Source organism: Nyctereutes procyonoides, unplaced genomic scaffold (genome assembly GCF_905146905.1).
Source record: "Nyctereutes procyonoides isolate TBG_1078 unplaced genomic scaffold, NYPRO_anot_genome, whole genome shotgun sequence".
Classification (NCBI taxonomy): Eukaryota; Metazoa; Chordata; class Mammalia; order Carnivora; family Canidae; genus Nyctereutes; species Nyctereutes procyonoides.
Genome location: NW_026575051.1, coordinates 55,595,381 through 55,618,800, shown reverse-complemented (window position 1 = coordinate 55,618,800; position 23,420 = coordinate 55,595,381). Strand labels below are relative to the sequence as shown.

Below are 23,420 nucleotides of genomic sequence, written 5' to 3'. Positions count from 1 at the left end.
CAGATGGCTTCATAGGTGAATTCAGCAAACATTTAAACAAGAGTTAACGGCTGTTCTCCTCAAACTATTCCACAAAATAGAAAAGGGAGGAAAATATCCAAATATATTCTGTGAGGCCAGTATTAACCTGATACCAAAACCAGACAAAAACCTTACAAAAAGACAAAAAGCTACAGGCCAGCATACATGATGAACCTAGTTGCAAAAAATGCTGAACAAAATACTAGCAAACTGAATTTACCAATACATTAAAAAAATCTTTCACCGTGATCAAATGGGATTTATTACAGAAATAAGTGTTTCAATATTCACAAGTAAATCAATGTGATATATCACATTATGAGGAATGACTAAAAATCATATCACCTGAATAGTTGCAGAAAAAGCATTCGACAAAATGCAACATCCATTCGTGATAAAAACTCAACGAAGTGGGTTTAAAGATAATATACCAAAAAAATAATAAAGAGAATATACCTCAACATGATAAACCAAATATGAGAAACCCACAACCCAACATCATACTGAAAAGTAAAAAACTGAAAGCTTCCCCTCTAAGACCAGCAACAAGACAAGAAGTTCCACTCTCACCACTTTTATTAAACATAATACTGGACGTTCCAGCTGCAGCAATCAAAAAGGGAAGGTATCTAAATTGTTAAGATAAACCAAAAAAAAAATGTAGAAAGATACATACTTTCTAGAAAGATATATATTTTCTAATTCTAGAAGACTACCGATGAACAGATAAATGTAGTTATTAGTAAAGTTGCAGGGTACAAAATTAAGATACAGAAATGTGTTACATTTCTAGCAGCAGAAAGAGAAATTAAGAAAATCCCATTGGAGGACGCCTGGGTGGCTCAGTGGTTGAGCGTCTGCCTTTGATTGAAGGTGTGATCCTGGAATCTGGGATCGAGTCCCACATCAGGCTCCTCCCTGCAGGGAGCTTGCTTCTCCCTCTGCCTGTGTCTCTGCCTCTCTGTGTGTGTCTCTCATGAATAAATAAATAAATCTTAAAAAATCCCATTGGAGGGTAGTCCAAGATGATGGCTTATGAAGACTGAACTCCTCTCCTCCACAGACATACCAAATATAAACGTATCTGGAGCAATTCCTCCTGAGGGAGAAGTGAGAGCTGACTGTACAGCTTCTGCACAAAAGATAAATGACATAACTCCAAGAGAGATAGAGATATATTAATGAAGATAACCCACGGTCCCAGCAATGCAAATAGCAACGGGGAGGCATAGTACTAAGGAACTGTGAACAGATGTATCTTCGCTGGGGCACAGAATGAAAGCCACAAACTAAAAGCAACTAGACTGTCAAGGATCCAACTCCCACCGTCAAACAGGAAAGCAGGGAGAACTCTCTGCATTGGAGGTACCACTCTACATTCCCTGTCCACCTTGTTAGCATAGACAGGAATAGGGACCAGACCCCCTACCTACTGATTCAGTGAGTCCCTGGCCTCTAGATCAGAGCAAGCCATCCCAAGAAGATAGCCTCCAGCTTGTCACATACCAAGACACCCCTGCTCAGCACTCATTACAGCTTCAGCCATCTTACCAAGGTGACACAGGCACAAAGCATTGTGGAACACTCTAGGCACACACTACTTTAGGTTCTAATGTCTTGCTACATTATGACACCCCAGCTCAGAGCTTCCAGATTTATGTGCACAGAGCATCCCAGGATCCCCAGTCTGCACCCTGCCTCAGCTATTAGCTACCTGCCCAGGGCAAACCCTGCATCAAATGCCTTGGGACAACCTAACCCATACCAGCCATGTGTCTAGTTGCCCTGCCAGAGCATCTCATGAACTAAGCATTCCAGGACACCCCAGCATGCACCCAGTTCGGATACAGCTCTCCTCTCAAGGCACCTACTGTATGTGGCATCCCAGGATGCCCCAAACTACACTACACCTTGGCTTCAGCCCCTGCATAGAGTACCAAGGACACCCCAGCTTGCACCCCTCTTTGCCTCCACCTAACCTACCAGGTGCCCACCATTCAGAGAATCCCCCATCACCCTCCAGTTTGCATTAACTTTGGCTTTAACTATCCTGCCAGGGCATCCTCTGGAGATGTGTGGAGAGTCACAGGAATACTCTGGCCCATGCCCATGCCCACTCTCAGTTCCAGCCATCCCTTTAGGGAAGCCCCAGCATTGAGGGCCCCAGGACCATCAAGCCCATGCCAGCCGTAGTTCCAGCCAGCCAGTCACTGGACACACATGTCTACATAGGAAAGGACCATACACAAGACCATTTCTTCAATGTTATAAGTAGCTGTTCTACCTAATTTGTAGGAACAAACACAGAAAGTCAGGCAATATGTGGAGGCAAGGAAATATGCTCCAAATAAATAAGATAAAAACCTCAGAAAATTAACTAGATGAAATAGAGAATTAAAAATAATGGCCATCTCCATCAGGTAGATTGGTTATAAGGAAACTAACTGGACTACAGAGAAGAATGGAAAAACTCAGTGAAAATGTCAAGAGAAGGAAAATACAAAAAAATCAAAGCTGAGAATATAATAAGTAAAATATACACTAGAGGGGATGAACAGTGTCTTTAGATTTATTCACTTATTTTAGAGATAGAGTCCACACATTAGCAGTGGCAGAAGGAGAGGGCAAGAATCTCAAGTAGATTCCCTGCTGAGCATGGAGCCCAACATGGGGCTTGATCTCAACCCCAAGACCATGACTTGAGCCGAAATCAAGAGTCAGACATTCAACCAACATTCAACAGTGTCTTTATTACACCCCCCCCCCAAGGACTTTATTTGACAGAAAGCAAGAGAGCACCAGCTGAGGGAGTGGAAGGAGGAGAAGTAGGCTCCCCACTGAGCAGGGAGCCAGATGTGGGGCTCAATTCCAGGACCCTGGGATCATGACCCAAGATGAAGGCAGCTGCTTAACTGACTGAGCCACCCAAATGCACCTCTAATAAGGTCTTTAAAATGGTATGTTAGACCAGATGGATACATATAGAACATTCCATCCAAAAGCAAGAGTCTTTTAGTGCACATGGGACAGACATTCTCTAGAATGTCATAGGCTAAAGATCATAGGCTAAACCACAATAAGCTTAAGAATGAAATATTATGCATCTTTTCTGCCCACAGTGGTATGAAAGTAGAAATCAATAACAAGAAAAAAAAAAAACATACATGGAGGTTAAATAAAATGCTACTACATGACTGGTAGGTTAATGAAGTATTCACACACACACACACACACACACACACAATTAAAAAATATTTGAGGACTAATGAGAACACCACAGTCAAAAATCCTAGAACAGCTTTCAAAAGAGGGAAATTTATAGTGATCTAAGACTACCTCCAGAAAGAAAAATCTCAATCTAATTTACATCTAAAGAAATTAGAAAAAGAGCAAATAAAACCCAATGTTAGAAGGGAATAATAAAGATCAGAGCATAAATAAGTGAAATAGAGACTAAAAGAAAAGATCAACAAAACCAAAGCTAGGTCTCGAAAAGATGAAATTGAAAGAAAATTAGACTTAAGAAAAAAACACAAATAGAATGAAAGTAACAACTGATACCACAGAAATAAAAATACTATGAACACTATGAAAATTTATATGCCAAACAACTAGACAACCTGGAAGAAATGGATAAATTCCTAGAAACCATTTCAAAAAAGAAGAGTCCATACCGATTGTCCTCAAACTATTCCAAAAAATAAGAGGAAGGAAAGTTTCCAAATAGATTCTATGAGACTAGCATCGCCCTGATACGAAAATCAAAAATACTATTAAAAAGAAAAACCTACAGGCCAGTATCCCTGATGAACATAAATGCAAAAATCAACAAAAGATTAGCAAGCTGCATTCAACAATACAATAAAAGAACCATTCACCACAATCAAGGGGATTTATTTGAAGGATACAAGGACAGTTCAATCTTTGTAAGTCAATCAGCATGCTGTATCACACTAATATACACAATGATAAATATTGTGATCATCTCAGTAGATACAGAAAGAGCATTTAACAAAATTCATGTTTCAGATAAAAATTAACAGTGGATTTAGAGGGAACATATCTCAGTAAATGACAACATGAAACCCACAGCAAAGATGTTAGTCAATGAGGATAAACAGACCTTTCCTCTATGATCAAAAATAATGGAAGAATGTCTACTCTTGTCTCTTATTCTGCATAGTACTGAAGTCCTGACCACAGTAATTAGAAAAAAGAAATAAAGGCATACAGACTGGTAAGGAAGAAAGTTGTCACTGTTTGTAGCACTGAAGTTGCAGGATATAAAATGAATACTCAAAAGTGAGTTGCATATCTGTACACTAATAATGGAGTGGCAAAAAAATTAATAATTCAAGTTACAATTCTACCAAAATTCTACCAAATACCTAGTAGTAAACCTAACCAAGGATTTGAAAAACTTGTATACTGAAAACTATGCAACAGTCATGAAAGAGAATAAAGACAACACAAGTAGAAAGATAAACTGTGTTCATGTACTGGGAGCATTAGTATCTCTAAAATGTTTAAGAAACCACAAAAGATCCTGAATAGCCAAGGAAACAATGTTGAAGAACTAAGCTGATGGTATTGCAATGCAAGATTTTAAGATCTATAAAGCTGTCATGGTAAAAACAATGTGGTTTTGGCACAAAATAGACACACGGATTAATGGAACAGAATAGAGAGCCCAAAAAAAGTCAACACTTATATGGTCAATTAATCTACAATAAAAGATGAAAAATACATGTTGGAAGACAGTCTGTTCATAAATGGTGTTGGGACAACTGGACGACTACTACAAAAGAATGAAACAAGACCCTTTCTTACACCACACACAAAAATAAACACAAAATGCGTTAAAGACCTACGTGGGAGACGCGAAACTGTAAAACGTGTAAAAGAAAACAGGCAGTAATCTCTCTGTGGCTTTTCCAACATTTCTCTAGATATGTCTCCTGAGGCAAGGGAAACAAAACCAAAAGTAAAGTATTGGGACTACAGGGGAAAAAAAATTTTTTTTGCACAGCAAAGTAAACCATCAACAAAGCCAAAGATATTTGTAAATGACATAGCTTTTAAAGGGTGAATATCTAAAATATGTGAAGAAATTGTACATCTCAACACCAAAAGAACCAAACAATCTGATTAAAACAATCGTAAAGGACCTGAACATTTTTCCTAAGAAGACATACTGATGGCAAGCACATGAAGAGATGCTCAACAACACTAATCATCAGAGAACCACAAATCAAACCCACAATGAAGTATCACCACACCAGTCAGAAGGGCCAGTATCAAAAAGACAAGAACCTGTGAAGAAAAGGGAATCCTAATGCACTGTTGGTGGGACGACCATGCAGTCACTGTAGAAAACAGTATAGAGGTTCCTCAAAAAATTAAAAACAAATACCAGAAGAGCCAGTGGTTCCAATACTGAGTATTTACTGAAAGAATACAAAAACACTAATTTAAAAAGATACATGCACCCATGTGTTTATCGCAGCATTATGTATGTATATATAGCCAAGATATGGAGGCAACAGAGTGTCCCACTGATAGATGAAGAAGTGGTATGTATGTATAAGAAATATTCAGCCATAAAAAGATGTTCCCATTTGGGACATGAGTGAACCAAGAGTATTATGCTAAGTGAAATAAGTTAGAGAAACACAAATATAATATGATTTCACTTATATGTGGAATCTAAGAAAGAAGCAAAAACAGACCCATAAATACTGAGAATAAATGGATGGTTGTCAGAGGGGATAGAGTGGGACATAAGCAAAATAGGTGAAGGGAAGTGAGAAGTATAGGCTTCCAGTTATAGAATAAATCAATCACAAGGGTAAAATGCACATCATAGGGAATGGAGTCAACAGTATAATAATGGCATTGTAGGGTGAGAGATTGTAGCTATACCCATGTTGACCACAGTATAATGTATAAACTTGCTGAATCACTGTGTTGTACGCCTGAAACTAACTCAACCGTCAAGAATATTGCAATTAAAAAATCTATAATTGCAACAAAAAGAATAAAATAACCGAGGAAAAATCTAAGAAGTGAAAGACCTGTACTCTATAATCATATATAAGTGATTATATATGAAATCAGTGAAAGAAACTGAAGATGAGAAAAATGGACAGATATACCATATTCATGGTTCAGAAAAATAGTGTTAAAATGTCCATACTGTCCAAAGTAATCTACAGATTCAGTGCAATCCCACAATATAGACACAGATCAATGGAAAAGAATAGGAAGTTCAGAAATAAACCCATGCTTAAATGGTCAGTTAACCTACAACAAATGAGGCAAGATACACAATGGGGAAAAGACAGTCTATACAATAAATGGTGCTGGGAAAACTAGACAGCTACATGCAGAAGAAACTGGATCACCTTCTTACACCCCACACAAAAATACACTCAAAATTCATTTAACACCTAACAGTGGGGCCCAAGACAATATAAATCTTAAAAGAAAATATAGTAATTTCATGGATATCAGTCATAGCCATATATTTATGAATAGGTGGTCTCAGGCAAAGGAAACAAAAGCAAAAATAAACTATTGAAATTTTACCAAAATAAAAAGCTTTTGCACAGCAAAGGAAACCATCAACAAAATGAAAAGGCAACCTCCTGAATGGAAGAAGATATTTGTAAATAATCTAGCTGATAAGCGGTTGATATCCAAAATATATAAAGAACTTCTACAACTCAACACAAAAAGAAAATTTTAAAATGATCAGAAGACTTGAACAGACATTTTTCCAAAGAGCACAGAGAGACTGCCAATACACACCTGAAGAGGCTCATCATTAATCATCAGGGAAATACAAATCAAAAACCACAATGAGACATCACCTCACACCAGTCAAAATGGCTAGTATTTTAAAAAGTTCTAAGAAGTGTTACTGAGGACATACAAAATAAGGAGGAACACCCTGCATTACTGTCAGGAATGAAAATGTGCAGCCACATTATCCATTATGTGGATAACATTACAGAGGTTCCTTAAAAAATTAGAAATACCAAATGATCCAGTAATTCCACTGCTGGCTTGACCCAAAGAATATGAAAACAGTAATATGGAAAGATATATGCACTCCTGTGTTTATTGCAGCATAGTTTACATAGCCAAAATGTGGAACAATCTAGGCATCCATTAACAGGAATGGATAGAAATGTGATTGTACATACATACATGCATACACAAATGGAATATTACACACATAAGAATAAACATCTTGACATTTGGGACAACATGGATGGATCAAGAGGGTATTACACTAGTGAAATAAGACAGAGAAACACAAATAATGTATGATTTCACTTATATGTGGGCTCTAAAAACACACAAATGAATAAACAAGGATATTAGACTTATAAGTACATAGAACAAACCAGTGGTTGCCAGAGGGAGAAGTGAGCTAGCCAAACAGGAAAAATAAAGCAGATTAAGAGGCACAAACTTCCAGTTACAAAATAAGTCCTGAAGCTGAAAAGTACAGGATAGGGCATACTGTCAATAATGTAGTAACCTTATATGGTGACAGATGATAAGTATGGTCATCATGGTGAGCACTGAGTAGTGCATAAAATTTCAAATTAATATGAACTAATACTCTCAAAAAATAATATGAACTAATATAACGTATGTCACATAAAACTAATATAACGTATGTCAATTTAATTTTTTATATCTTACACTACTTAAGTAACTTGCCCAAATTTGTTAGCATTATGATATGTTGGTTTACAAATCCTCATCTGTAAAATGAAGCAAACATCAACCCTGCAGCTTTGTTCTGAGAATTGGTGACATCTAGCATAGTATCTAGGACACAGAATATTATAGCAAAGCTAAGTAGCAGATTGAAAATCAATTGGGTCTGGATATTTTCCGCCAGTTATTTCCCTTTTAAGCTGGAGTTAATCTCTTTTGTTATATGGAAGAGTCTCTTCGTTAGTCTGGACCTGCTGTCACCTCACTGAAGCCTGCTTAAATAGAAGTCTTTAACTTACAATGGAGTGATGTTCCAAGAAACCCATCATAAATTAAAAAGATCAAAAGTCAAAAATATATTAAATACACCTACCAAACATCATAGCTTAGACAAGTTTGACTTGAAATGTGCTCAAAGCACTCACCTTAGCCTACAGTTGGGCAAAGTTATCTAACACAAATCCTATTTTATAATAAAATATTGAGTAGAGACAACTGGATGGCTTATTTGTTTGTCAACTCCCTTGCTCAGGTCATGATCTCATGGGTAGTGGGATCAAGTCCCTCATCAGGCTCCATGCTCAGCGGGGAGTCTGCTTGAAGATTCTCTCCCTCTGCCCCCTCAACTTGTGCACACTTGCTCTAAAGTAAATATTTTTAAAAAATAATAAAGGGTTAAGTATCTCATGTAATTTATTGAATATTAAACTGAAAGTGAAAAACAATGGTTGTGTGTTTACCGTCATGGTTGTGTGGCTGCCTAGGATCTGTGGCTCGCTGCTACTGTCCAGCATCATGAGCATATTGTACTATATATCACTAGCCTAAAAAAAGATCAAAATCCAAAATTCAAAGTATGGTTTCTGCTGAGTATTGCTTTTGCACCACTATAAAACTGAAAAATCATAAGTCAGCCATCATAAGTCAGAAACCATATGTGTATTAGAAAAATTACTTCTTAAAGAAAACTGGTCATATCCTACTTGTCAAACCCATCAGGCCCTTTCCAGCCCTCAATCTTCTTAATCTCTCTTCATTTGACCTTCCTCTAACCTCATTTGAAACCTTTCATCTCTTGGATTCCATGATTTTAAAAAAGTTCGTAATTGACACTGTCCTGTTGCTATCCACCTTTGGTCCTCTTTTTTTCCACCTGCATCCTAAGTGTACATGTGCCTTATTATTCCCAACCAGAGACCTCTTGGTACTTTTCTTTAATGATCTTGTCCACTCCTGCCTTCATCTATCACTAAGCTGAATAATTAAGGTTTTAACTATAAAAACACATTCTTTAGATGAAAGGGGCCCTTGACATTTGGGGATCCAAGTTCATAAAGAGAGAAATCACTGCAGCCTAAAATAAAAGATCAAACTCCTTGCTAGTTTTTCCCTCAAATGGACATTTAGATATTCCATCCCATTTGTTAAACAAAATATACTACTAGCTCTAATTTTAAAAAAAAATTATGCAACCTATAAACTTTTTTTTATGGTTCTCTTTTGTTGATTTGTGCATCATCCTACACTACCACATTTACAGTTGTTTTGACTGGGTAGGGCAAGTCACCTTCATTTAGTGTTCAGAAACTTCTTAGTTATTTTTATACATTTAACTTTCTTAGAGAAACTTTAAGATCAATCTGACAACATTATCTCCCTACCCTAGGAGAAAAAGGAAAATCCCAATGGGATTTTGATTAGTATTTCATTAAATATAGAAAACAGAGACCTTTCACTATTTATCTCAGTGATATAAGGGTAAGTATTGTCTTCAATGTATAAAGAAGAAATTTAGATATTGAGAAAGTTCACTGACTTGCTCAAGGTCATACAGTAAGTGGCAGGGCCAATATGTGATCTCATGGTTCCAACCAAAACGAGAACAAAGATTCTGTGCCATTCACAATATCCCCTCCACAACAATACATTTTTAGAAGACAAAATATCAGTTGAGGTCATCATCTAGAGAGCTATTGTCTCATTCCCTGGGCCAATGGAGACTGCATATGTTAAACAGATGTAATTTATTTAATCTGCGAGAAGGGAAAAGAAGTTTTGGCAGTATTTCTCTAAAACACTCCCCTGTAAACTGCCAGAGAGAAGGCGTTTGGGAGAACGAGGTGCCAGCTTGGCAGCATATCCTCCAGCCAAAAGGAAGTAATTGTAAATGAAGAGTAGTGGAGGTGATCTGGAAATACAGACTAATCACTTGCACACTTATGCAGCTGCTCCCTTATGTGCTGCTCATCATCCACAGCACATCAGGTTAGAGTCAACCCCTGTGCCAGATGATTCTTGCACACCTAGTAATTAACAAGACCCCTTTCCTTATGAATCTATCCTCAGTTTTCTCCATGAGTTATTACCAACAAGTCCAAATCTCAGTCTTTAAACAAGCATTAACTTAAAAGCATCTCAGTTTTTCCCTTGTTTGCATAGCTCTTGTAATGGATCAAGGAGTCTATGCTAAGTCAAGTAGTAGAAGGAAATAAAATAGTATACTTTCTCAATATCTAAAATGCTTCATCCCTATGTGGCTGAATCCTACAAGTGACAAAGAAGCTTTGATTAGAGTTCAGAAGGGCAGCCTAAAGAAACTGGTTATTTTCTGGTATTTTCAAGAGCAAAAAATGACCTTAGTCCTTCTGGACATTAAAGGACCAATCTCTGAACTGTCCCTCATTAATCTTAGTCAGCTATGCCCTTAGAATCCAAGGATTATATATATCAATGTGTGGCTAATGAAAAATTTAATCTTTTATATATATATATATTTTAATCTTTTATATTTTTATGTGTTTTCTCTATCACATTTTCCTGTACTTTTCAACCTGTTGATGAGACTGAAATTCCTAAGTACAAATCACCATTTTCTCAAAAACATTATTACACTCTCTCATCTATGGATAGATATTCTTCCTGCAAGTAGTAAAGAAGCAGCTTGCTTCTGAACATATAAGTAGTCTCTCCAGGGAAGCCTCGGTGGCCCAGCAGTTTAGTGTCACCTTCGGCCCAGAGCGAGATCCTGGAGACCCGGGATCAAGTCCCACGTCAGGCTCCCTGCATGGAGCTTGCTTCTCCCTCTGCCTCTCTCTCTCTCTGTGACTCTCATGAATAAATAAAATAAAATCTTATAAAAAAAAATAGTCTCTCCAACCATCAATATATTACTATTATTTAACCAAAATAAATGGTCCCTTAGTCATGCCTAAAGTAAGCAAGTATTTGAAATTGTGCAACTACCATTCAGAATGAATGATAATACAACCTGTAACCAGTTGTCAATAACTAAAATAAAACATGATAAATGACAAAATGTAGTCTGTGAAGACTTCCATTCCAAACATCTCTTTAAGTCATGATTCAAATGCTTAAATGGACACGTGTTACCCACAAATAGTAAAGGCTCCTTTATCAAATGTGTACTACGTAGGACCACTGTGCCAGCATGGGAATAAACACATTTTCAAAATGATTGGTTTTGTACATCAAAATGGCTGTTAGAACACAGAACTAACTATAATTTTGACTTTCTAAGAAAGCAAATATATTAGGACTTATGGAGAAGGTTGCAAAGTGAGATGATCCTAGGTTCACCTTGTCCTCTGGATACACCTAGATAATACCCAAATCAGTGTAAATAACCCAGAAAATGACCAAATACTCTCAATAAGTAAATGTAGACAAAAGGCCACATGGAAGAGGGAAGGAAGGGTGGAGATGTGATTGGGAGCCAAAGTAATATGCAGGGCTGTCTGCAGATGGAAGCAATGCTATAGGCACAAGAAGGGAAAGTGGTAGACCATACACCAGGTATCCCAAACATGGAGAACCTACACTGGGAAGTCAAATCCCCATAACATTTGGCCTTGAAAGCCAGAGGGGCTTCACTTCTTGAGTTCTTAAAATTAGTGGGGCTTCACATATAGAACTTTGACAAACAGCTCAGCTCTGAAAAAACAGGATGGTGATTAGAAATGGAGTCTCCATCCTTAAAGATATAGTGTAACTGCCCCACAGAGATACAGTATAGAAACAGTAGTTTGAAAGATCCTTGGGGAATATGAAATAGAGATTTTTTATCAATATCAGAGCAGGTACTGGAGGGGCAGAGATCTTTGGGAGATTTCTCTGGGGACAAAAGACCTGGCAGGTGCCATTTACCTTCCCTGCCCCCTAGCCTAGATACATAAACACATGGCAAGAATCAACTCAGCATAGAGTCCATCTAGCTTGCTAAGAGCTCTTCCTACCACTGCACTCTCCTGCAGCCCCTGCATCCTGGCTTCAGTAGGAATTTTTCAAAGTAGCTAGACTTTCTCCCAAAGCAGAACAGTGCAAACCTTGCTAACATCACAAGTACCACCCCCATGCCCACCTCCACATTCTCCTGTGGACCCACTCCTTCCAACACACTCTCAGCAAAAGTCCATCCAAAGTGGTTCCATGAGTGTGGCAGTATACAAGCATCCCCAACAGGAGTCAGCACCACCCCAACACCTTCCCAGGAACACCACAACTGTCCTGGGGAAAGGGGAAGAAAACCACACAAACCATTTAAAGTACTGCTCCGGCAGTGGGCTGGGATTGCACATCTGGTCTGACCACACATCTCACCCACCAACAAAAGCTTCTCAGGAAACAACACAAGAAGAGCACCCTGCAGTTCAGTGCTACTGTACTCTAACAAAAACCTGGCCTGACCCAACTGAAACTCAAGGTAAACTCTGACTGGCCCAGTAACAACACAGAGAGCAAACACTGCCTACAGTAGGCAAAGAGAGCCACTAAAGGAAACCAGGCTAATGGCAAATGTAGCTCAGCCACAAGAGTAAGGCATACACAACACACACAGGAGACATCCCATGAAGTATCAGGTTCTGATGAACAGGCAATATTGCACTACATGGCATCACAGAGCCTCTTCTTTAGAAGGCCACTACTTTTAAGAGCAAGAGACATAGCTGACTTTCCTAACACATAGAAACACAGAGTTAGACAAAATGAGGAGACAGAGTAATATGCCCCAAATGAAAGAACAATACAAAACCACAGCAAGAGACCTAAGTGAAACATATAATATGCCTCCTAGAGTATTTAAAGTAATAATCATAAGATACTGGACTTGAGAAAAGTGTAGAGGAAACAGATATCCAAGTCTGGGGAACACAGAAAGTTTCAAACAAGATGAATCCAAGGATGTCAACACCAAGACACATAATTAAAATGTCAAAGATTAAAAATAAAGAGAGAATTTTTAAAAACAGCTAGAGAGAACCACCTGTTTGTGTACTAGGAAAACACCAGAAGGCTATCAGTTGATCTTTAAGCAAAAACTTTGTAGGCAGTAAGAGAGTGGCATGATATATTCAAAGTACGAAAAGAACAAATCTACCACCAAGAATACTCTCCCCGACAAGGTTATCATTCAAAACGGAGATGAGATAAAGAGTTTCCCACACAAACAAAAGTTAAGAGTTCATCACCACCAAACCAGCCTTACAAGAAATGTTAGAGACTTATTTAAGTGGGAGAAGCCATAATTATTATGCTAATAATGAAAGAAAAAAATGTAATGAGTATACACTAAAGGCACTAGATGAATCACTAAAATCTAATAAGAAGGCTAAAACACAAAAGTGGTAAAATCAATAATAGTTAGCTAAGGGGATTCACAAAATAAGAAGATATAAAATATGACTATATACATAAAATATGGAAAGGGGAGTAAAATAAAGTTCTTGTAGAATATGTTCAAACTTAAGTGACCATCAATTTAATATAAGTGGCTATATAATTAAGATGTTGTATATGAACCTCATAGTAAACAAAACTGAAAACTATAATAGATACACAAAAAATAAAAAGAAAGCCAAGTATTACACTAAAGAAAGCCATCAACCACACAAAGAGCAAGAAATAAAGTAACAGAGGAATTACAAAAACAACCAGAAAAGAATAAAATGGAAAAATGCTTACCTATCAATAATTACTTTAAATATAAATGCTCTGTAAGTTTCAAACAACATAGAGTAACAGAATAGATTAAAGGAAAAAAAGACACATCTACTTGTCACCAACAAAAAAATCACTTCGGACCTAAGACATATACCATACAGCTTGAAAGTGAAGGGAGGCAAAAAGATATTCCATGCAAATAGAAGCAAAAAAAGACCAGGAAATAATAGTTATATCAGACAAAATTGACTTTAAAACAAAGATTGTAATGAGACAAGGGAATTACATAATTATAAAAGGAATCAAACAAGTAGAGATAACAATTGTAATTATCTATGCACCCAGTATTGGAGCACCTAATGCATAAAATAAGTATTAAAAGACATAAAGGGAGAAATTGACAGTCATAAAATAATAGTAAGGGACTTTACCCACCTACAGCAATGGATTGACCATGCAGGCAGAAAATCAATAAGGAAACAGTATCTATGAATGACATATTAGACTATATATACACAAAACATACTCTCCAAAACCAACAGGAAACAGATTTTTTTTCAAGTGCTCATGGAACATTCTCCAGGACAGGTCACATTTTAGGCCACAAAAGGGTCAGTATTTTTAAGACTGAAATCTTATCAAGCATCCTTTCTGACCAAAACAGTATGAATCAAGAAATGACAATTACAAGAAAATTACAAGAAAAAGCACAAATACATAAAGGCTAAACAACATGCTATTACACACCTCATCGGTCAATGAAGAAATCAGAGAAGAAATGAAAAAATACATGAAGAGAAATGAAAATTAAAACAACAGTCAAAAAATAGTCAAAAAATTCTGGGACACAGATAAAGCAGTTCTTGGGGGAAATTTATGATGATACAGGGGAACCTAGAGAATAAGAAAAATCTATGATAACTTTACATCTAAAAGAAATAGAAAAAGATGAGCAAAAAAAAAAATGTCAGAGCAAAAATAAATGAAAGACCAAAAAAAAAAAAAAAAAAAGAAAACATGAACACAATGAAGAGGTAGTTCTTGAAAAGATAAACAAAAATCAATAGACCTTTAGTCAGACTCATCAAGAAAAAAATAGAATTCAAATAAAAGAGAAGTTATAACGGACACCGCAGAAATAAAATTATAAGAAACTACTATAAAAATCATATGCCTACAAATGGGACAACACAGAAAAAAACAGTAAATTCCTAGTAACATACAATTGTTACCAAACTGAATCAGGAAGAAATAAAAAATATGAACAGACCAATTACTAGTAACAAAACTGAATCAATAATGGAAAAAACTCTCAACAACCAAAAGCCCAAGAGCAGATGAGTTCACATGTGAAATCTACCAAACATTTAAAAAAGAGTTAATCACTATTATTCTCAAAATATTCTAAAAAGTAGAAGAGGAAGAAAAACTTCCAAATATACTCTAGAAGGCCAGCATGATCCTGGTACCAAAACCGGATGAAGACATTACAAAGAAAGAAAACTACAGGCCAATATCATGATGAAAAGAGACACAAAATTTTTCAATAAAAGACTGGGCGTCTGGCTGGCTCAGTTGGCTGAATGCCCAACTCTTGGTTTCGGCTCAGGTAATGATCTCAGGGTCATGAGATTGAGCCTTGTGTCAGGCTCTGAAATCAGTGGAAAGTCTGCTGGATTCTCTACCTCTCCCTCTACCCCGTTCATATTTTCTCTCAAAAATAAATAAATCTTTAAAAATTCTCACCAAAAGATTAGCAAACCAAATTCAACAATATAACAAAAAAATTCATCATAATCAAGAGGGATTTATTCTAGGGATGCATGGATGATTCAATATTTACAAATCAATCAGCATGATATGCCACAGAACAAAATGAAGAATAAAAATCATATGATCATCTCAGTAGATGCAGAACAAGCATTTGGCAAAATTCAACATCTCTTCATGATAAAAACTCTCAACAGAGTTTAGAGAGAACGTAACAAAAGCCATATATTACAAACCCCAGTTAACATCATAACTCAACGGGGGGAAAATGGGGAGCTTTTCCTCTTGATCAGAACCAAAACAAGGAGTCTACTCTTGCCCTTTCTGTTCAATATAATAATGGAAGTCCCAGCCACAGCAATTAGAAAAGAAAAAGAAATACAAGGTATCTAAGCTGGTAAGGAAGAATTTAAGCTGTCACTATTTGCAGGTGACATGATTCTATACATACAAAACTCTAAACATTCCATCAGAAAATTATTAAAACTTATAAATGAATTCAGTAGGGTTGCAGAATACAAAATTAACATGCAAAAATGTTTTACATTTCTATATACTAATAACAAAGTAGTAGAACAGAAATTAAGCAGACAATTCCATTTACAGTTGCACCAAAAGGAATAAAATACATTTGAATAAAGTTAACCAGGAAGATAAAAGACCTGTACTTTGAAAACTATAAAACATTAATTAAAAAGATTGAGGATAACACTAACAGATGGAAAGATATACCATGTTAATGGATTGGAAGAATTAAGATCATTAAAATGTTCATACCATCCAAAGCAATCTACAGATTCAATGCAATCCTATCAAAAAACCAAGAGTATTTTTCACATAACTAGAGTAATAATACTAAAATTTGTATGGAATCATAAAAGGCCCTTAACAGCAAAAGCAATTTTATGAAAAACAAACCTGGAGGTATCACAATCCTAAATTTCAAGATATACTATAAAGCTAAAATAGTCAAAACAATTTGGGAGTGGCATAAGAATAGACAATAGATCAATGTAATAAGATAGAGATCCAGAAATAAACCTACACTCACAAGGTCAATTAATCTATGACAAAGGAGGCAAGAACACACAATCGAGAAAAGACAGTCTCTTCAATAAATGGTGCTGGGGAAACTGGACAGCTACACGCAGAAGAATTAAACTGAACCACTTTCTTAAATCACATTTCAATTACCAATACTGTATTAAATATTTCGAAGTGGCTTGGAGAATAAATTTTAAAAGTTCTCATCACAAAATTCAAAAAACTTTTGTAACTATGTGGGGTTACAGACATTAATTAAAATACAAAAAAAAAAAAACAACTCAAAATGCACTAAAGACTTAATGTGTGACCTCAAACCATAAAACTCCTAAAATAAAACACAGACAGTAATCTATTTAGACATTGGCCTTAGGAACATTTTTTTAAGATATGTTCCCAGGCAAGGGAAACAAAAGCAAAGATAAACTGAGACAACACCAAAATAAGAAGCTTTTGCATAGTGAAGGAAATCAACAAAATGGAAAAGCAATCCAGTGAATGGGAAAAGATATTTGCAAATGGCATATCTGATAAAAGAGTTAATATCCAAAATATGTAAGGAACTGACACAATACCCGCCCCCCAAAAAGCCCCCCAAAAATTGATTAAAACTTGGGCAAAGAACCTGAACAGACATTTTTCCAACAAAGACATACAGATGGCCAACAGACACATAAAAAGACACTCAACATCACTCATCAGAGAAATGCCAGTCAAAACCACAATGAGCTATCACTTCACACCAGCTAGTATCAAAAAGAACATCTAGTATCAAAAAGACATAGAAATAATGAGTGTTGACAAGGATATGGAGAAAAGGGAATCCTTATGCATTGCTCGTAGGGAATGTAAGCTGGTGTGACCACTGTGGAAACAGTATGGAGTTTCCTCAAAAAAAATTAAAAATAGAAATATCATATGATCCAAAAATTCTACTACTGGGTATTTACCCAAAGACTACAAAAATGCTGATTCAAAAAGATATCGCTATGTTTACTGCAACATTATTTACAATAGCCAAGATATGGAAGCAACCCAAGTGTCTACTGATAGACAAATGGATAAAGAAGATATATATAAAAAATGGAACATTAGCCATAAAAAATGAGAACTTGACATTTCTGACATGGATGGACCAAGAGAATATTATGCTAAATGAAATAAGTCAGATAGAGAAAGACATATACCATATGATTTCACTTATATGTGGAATCTAAAATAAAAAAACAAAACAAACATACAAAGCAGAAAGATACCCATAAAAACAAACAACAAATTGGTTGTTTCCAGAGGGAATGTGGGTATGTGGGATGGGCAAATGGGTGAAGGGAACTGGAACATACAGGCTTCCAGTTATGGAATGAATAAGTCATGGGAATAAAAGGTACAGCATAGGGAATATGGTCAATGATATTGTAATAACATTGTATGGTTACACGTGGTGAACATAGCATAATATATAGACTTGTTGAATCACTATGCTATACACCTCAAGTTACTGTAACATTGTACGGCATATATAATTCAATAAAAAAGAATATACAAACTTCCACCTATAAGATAAATTCTTAGGATATAGTGTACAGCATGTGACTACAATTACCAATACTATATAAAATATTTCAAAGTTGCTAGGAAAATAAATTTTAAAAGTTCTCATCACAAAAGGAAAAAACTTTTGTAACTATGTGGGGTTATGAACTAAATTTATTAACTAAACTTACTTTGGTGACCATTTAGCAATATATACATATATAAGATATTTTGTATACCTTGAACTAATACAATATTAAATGTTAATAATATCTAAATCTAAATAAACTGGAAAAAAAAAACCACTCTATCTTCTTTAACTGGTCAACCCAGAACTCATCCATCAGGACCAGATTGTTTATTATGTTGTTCATATATATGTTTCCCTTGCTTATTTAGATCTACTTAAGAGAAGTATGTTAAATACCCAGACAAACCTCTAGCAAGAAAAAAAAATGTCAATACAAAACAACTACATGCTAACAATTTTGAAAACTGAGACAAGATGGAAAAGTTTCTTAAGAAAATATATATACCCTATGAGATGTGACTGAAGAAAAAATTAAAATCTTGAATAGTCCTGTGACCATTAAAGATAATGAAGCAGTGGTTAAAAATCTTCCCCCAAAGGTGCAGTTAGATGTTAAGAGTAGTTTTAAGGATGTCTTTTTTCTAGAAATCATGAGAAAAATCAGGCCTAATACATGTCAATACATTTTCAGAGAGCATGTATAGCAGAAACACAACTATGGTAACAACTGTAAAAAATAAAATAATAAAACCTTGAATATGTATATCAACAAAAGCTATTGCTGTTCTAAAAAGCTCAGCTGGCGACTTGCCTCCCCTCCGCTGCTCACATGCTGATGTGCCAGGGCTGTTCTCTGGGACAGAGGCTATCTCCATCAGACTAATCATCAACCACTACTGCTCACAAGTTGGCCAGGAAGGAAGAGCACCTTTGTAAGTGAGATTTATTGGAATGAACAAATTGCAATATGAAAATAAAACAACTGAGTGGAAAGGAGTCATCTGTGATTTGTTAGGAGTGTGATAGTACTATCACTAAAGATTTTTTTGTGTGTTGTGTTTGTTTGGTTGGTTTATTAGAAAAAGAAAGGTATCCCACTTTCCCCATCTCCAGGATATATTATATGTATTTTTCAAAGCTCATTCCCCTCTTTATTTTCACTAGGGCGTGATCATTTATTAGGCATCATTTTTAGGAAGCAGGATGAAATTTAGTGGCTACACCAGCTGCAAAAAGGGAGCTCATACCTCTTTCTACACGTAAATATCTCTTCTTTAGTAGCAGCACTGCAAAAAGTAACCTCACTGAACCATTTGAATAAACTTCAAAAAGAACTTCAACCACTCACCTGGATACAAGCCAGAGGCTCATTTGTCCAAATCGAATAACCACCAACTAAATATATTCTCTCATTATGGACAGCAACTCCAGATTCATTTTGGCCTAAAGTAAAGAGAATTGAATAAAAAGAAAAAATAAATCCATCTCCTTGCATGTCTTAATTAACCCTTTTGCCACTGAGGGATACAATTTCCCCCTGTGGCACACTTGTATGCTCCACAGGATTTTTGCAGCAACTAATCACCACCTCCCAGTACTCAGAGGGAAGAATTAACCACTCTTTCACAGAGAATGAACCTGTGTCAGGTCAGAACCAGGCCAAAATACTTATTAGTGAACCAAGTTGGTAAATGCAGCATTAAATACAGCAATAATAAGCAATAACAAAATAAGAGTTCTGTGCTATGTTGTATGCCATTAACTTACAGTGGCAGAAATAATGTATATTCTTGAAATGCAAAACACCTCCATAAATGCTTTTAAAGCAAATGCTTACATTTGTAGAGTAACAGCTGCAACCCCAAGAAGCCAATAAAACAGAGCCATACCCCTAGTGTCCTTCAAATGAAGACAAATGACAGAAAACATTGATAAAGTTACATTTATCCCTTTCTTTACATACACAACAGTTTAAGACTATATTAAAGTTCCTGATCTGGGACCAGCCCGGGGTTCCCTAGATACTGACACGCCAAAATGATGGAAGCTTCCTCCCCCATTAAAAAAAAAAAAAAAAAAGACAGAATTACTCACTATCACCTATTCTTCCCTGGAGGCCATCAGAGAGTGAGAGAGTCTCTTTTTATTGATGGGCTGACACCGGATTGACTGTGGTAATAAATAAGCTGGATCCTACAGCAGACAGAAACACAGATCCAGGGACCGAGGGGCTAAGGTACCACTACAGCAACTTGGAGAGAGTTAAGTACTTGTAGGTGGGCCTCAAAGATCGTTTTCACAGTAACAGGAGCTCCACACTCAGGGGGCCTCCTTGGCAGCAGCTGTGAGTGGTGGCATGCCCACTCAGCATATTAATATGTCTGCAGGTGCTAGCCCAGCCCACTATTTTGAGTTTGTGTGATGTACTTATTTAGTGGAGCATCCTGGAAGGGACCCAATCCCCTGTGGATGTTTAAAATGCAAGCTGACAAGGGAAAGTTTTCGATTCTAAAAAGGAACATCAGGGAGCAGCCCGGGTGGCCCAGAGGTTTAGTACCACCTTCAGCCCAGGGCCTGATCCTGGAGACCGGGGATTGAGTCCCATATTGGGCTCCCTGCATGGAGCCTGCTTTTCCCTCTGCCTGTGTCTCTGCCTCTCTCTCCCTCTGTCTCTGTCTCTCATGAATAAATAAACAAAATCTTAAAAAAAACAAAAAAAACAAAAAACAACGTTAAGGGTAAGTTGTCCACTGCTTTTCTTTTATTCCCTTTTGGGATGAGGAGGGTCCGTACCTAGTGTTGCCCTGGGTAATGCCTGAATAGCTATGTGGCCAGAAACACCACCAAACCCTGTGCACAGAACTGGCCTGAAATTTAGTTGTTAGGAGAATATAGACAGAACCCATATTTGACAGTAACAAATAATGAAGATCAGACTCCTGACCTCAAAATAAATCAAAGAGGACTAAACGCGAAAAGAAAAAAAAAAGATAAATTGCTTCTGTAAAGAGTTATCAGTTCTCTGGTTCCTCTTAATTGTCTCAAAGTTCCTGTGTGAATATTTATTGCCAAGAAATGGCTTGACAGACCTCTCTCAACCAAGTGAGAAGACACAAGAAAGTAGCGGAGGCCCTGAAAAACTAGACTGATCATCTGAGAGTCACATTTTGTGAGACAAATAATATGCACCTTTCTGGTTAATATGAGCAAGTTATTCTCCCACCATGCACTTGTATTTAGAGATGCTGTGAAGACGTATAAGAAAACAAGTGTGGCAACTTGTTGAATCTCTTCTCTTCCTGATTGACTTAGTCAAAGGTACTTGCCAGTCAAAAGGTTGAAATTACAACGCGTCCACTGATCAGTGTCGATGTTATAAGAATCTATATGCCGCACAAGGATCCGGTCATTATTATAGTCCAAGTCATTGCCTCCAAGAACATAAAGCTTTCTTTGAACAGCAGCCATGGAATGGTAGACCCTTCTCTGCAGCATGGGACTACGGCTTATCCATTTATTCTGAAAAGAAATTCAGGTGAATTCTGTTAATAGGAGAGCTCCACAGCAGAAAACAGCAGTGCCTCCTTAGTAGCTGGGACTCTAGTTTGTCCATCACGTTCTACTGGAATGATGCTTACATATTTTGAAAGGTATGGCTTTCTTACCTGAGAACAACTACAGAAGAACCAAATATTCCAACTTTATTTTGCAACTTACAAAGGCATTTCCTCTTGTCTGGGTTGCATTTTACAGGGCATTTGCATTTTATAAGGGAAGCACACGAGAATGTAGAAATTTTCATGATGGTTCTCTCACCCAATAGAATGTACTCGTGCAAATTGCTTAAGAGTGAAAGCACATGGCTAGGTATAATGTAAGAAACAGGCTCTCGGGGCCTGGGTGGCTCAGTGGTTGAGCACCTGAGTTGGGCTCAGGTCATGATCCGGAGTCCTGGGATCGAGTCCCTCATCAGGCTCCCCACAGGGAAGCCCCTCTGCCTATGTCTCTCATGAATTTAAAAAAAAAAAATCTTAAAAGAAAAGGCCCTGAAGCCAGAATGTCTGAGTTTATAACCTTTGTGTGACCTTGAGTAATTTATTTAACCTCTCTGTGCCTGTTTCCTCATCTGTTAAGTGGGGAGAGTCCTCCCTTACCTGACAAGCTTGTTATGAAGATCAAATTCATAAAATATTTATAAGAGTGACTGACACATAATAAATATACACTTTAAAAATTATTGTGATAATAATCACTGGCTACCCAAGGCCTCTACATAAACTAGGGCTGGGATAACCTTGCTGTTCTTTCCAAAATTAACCTCCCAAGATCAATGGAAGAGCAAAGATCTGGTTTCACAACAAAGTCCCATGCTGTCTTAGTATTAGCCCATTTTAACGCATTTATAATCACATCTCCTACCAAACTGGGAAAGTTATTTCTAGGCATAGGTTTGTTTTGGTAGAAGGCCAAATTTTATACAACTTCAGGAATGATGAAAGGTCCACTATTTGGTTCTGGGTCACTCTCAGTAATGAGAAAGACATGCTCAATTCCTTTTAAATATGGCTCCTTTTTAAAATCTAATTGAAAACGCAAAATTAGATGAAAATCAAATATGACCTTAATTTTAAATCTTAAGTAATGGACAGGTAAGTAAACCTATTTCCTTTGTACATAAACACTAACCTACAGGAAGAACCCAGATTCCTTTTTGTCAAGAAAAATTTGGATTTTGATAGATCATCCGATGTTTCTAATACATAGAACTTCACCAGTTCACAAAGCTGTAAAGGAATACGTTTTTAAAAAGTTTACATAAACATTGGTCCATTCACTAAAAGCCTATCTACTAGCTCATTTCTAATTTCTCTTTTAAAGATAAGACTTTAAAAAGAGTGGTTTGTCCAGTTTGAAAAGGCTTGTATATATCTGCTCCCCCCCTTTTTAAACATGTTGGAAGAATCTTGTTCCAATCAAATGTCTTTTTTAAGAAAATAGCCAAACCTTTCTTTCAGATATTCTGTGAAGAAATATATTCAATACATTTCACATGAGTGGATTTAACTCAAAACTCTGATGTCTTCCTTGGGTGCTTTCTATGAGGCAACCCATCCCGGTATTAGGAATCAGCGTTTGCATTAGCAGTCCAGTCCCCTGCCACAGGACTGTGGACGCCATCTGGTTTGTAAAGCCTGCCTGCATCCCCTGATTATATCTTTAGCTTCCTTCACTGCCGTGCCTGCCAGGTGAGCCGCCAACCACTGCAAAGGCAAAGAAACAGAGAGGCCTAGTGGGGTCATTCCTAATAAGCTAGCGTGTGAATACTAAT

The 23,420-nt window shown here is 36.8% G+C and overlaps 1 protein-coding gene across 7 annotated transcripts in view; it reads right to left on the bottom strand.

Moving 5' to 3' along the window:
- Positions 1 to 23,420, bottom strand: part of KLHL32 (kelch like family member 32) — a 236,245-nt gene that overhangs the window by 7,553 nt on the left and 205,272 nt on the right. For 4 of the 7 annotated variants that reach the window (XM_055329990.1, XM_055329989.1, XM_055329991.1 and 1 more), the window contains 2 exons: positions 21,418 to 21,610; positions 19,440 to 19,534 (listed from right to left, as the gene is read on the bottom strand). The exons of 1 other annotated variant lie outside the window; for it this stretch is intronic. In XM_055329990.1, coding sequence (XP_055185965.1) covers positions 19,440 to 19,534; positions 21,418 to 21,610 — 288 coding nt within the window. Of the gene's footprint in view, positions 1 to 19,439; positions 19,535 to 21,417; positions 21,611 to 23,420 lie in introns of those variants that run through there. 2 more of the 7 variants (XM_055329993.1, XR_008665061.1) reach the window with 2 other exon arrangements.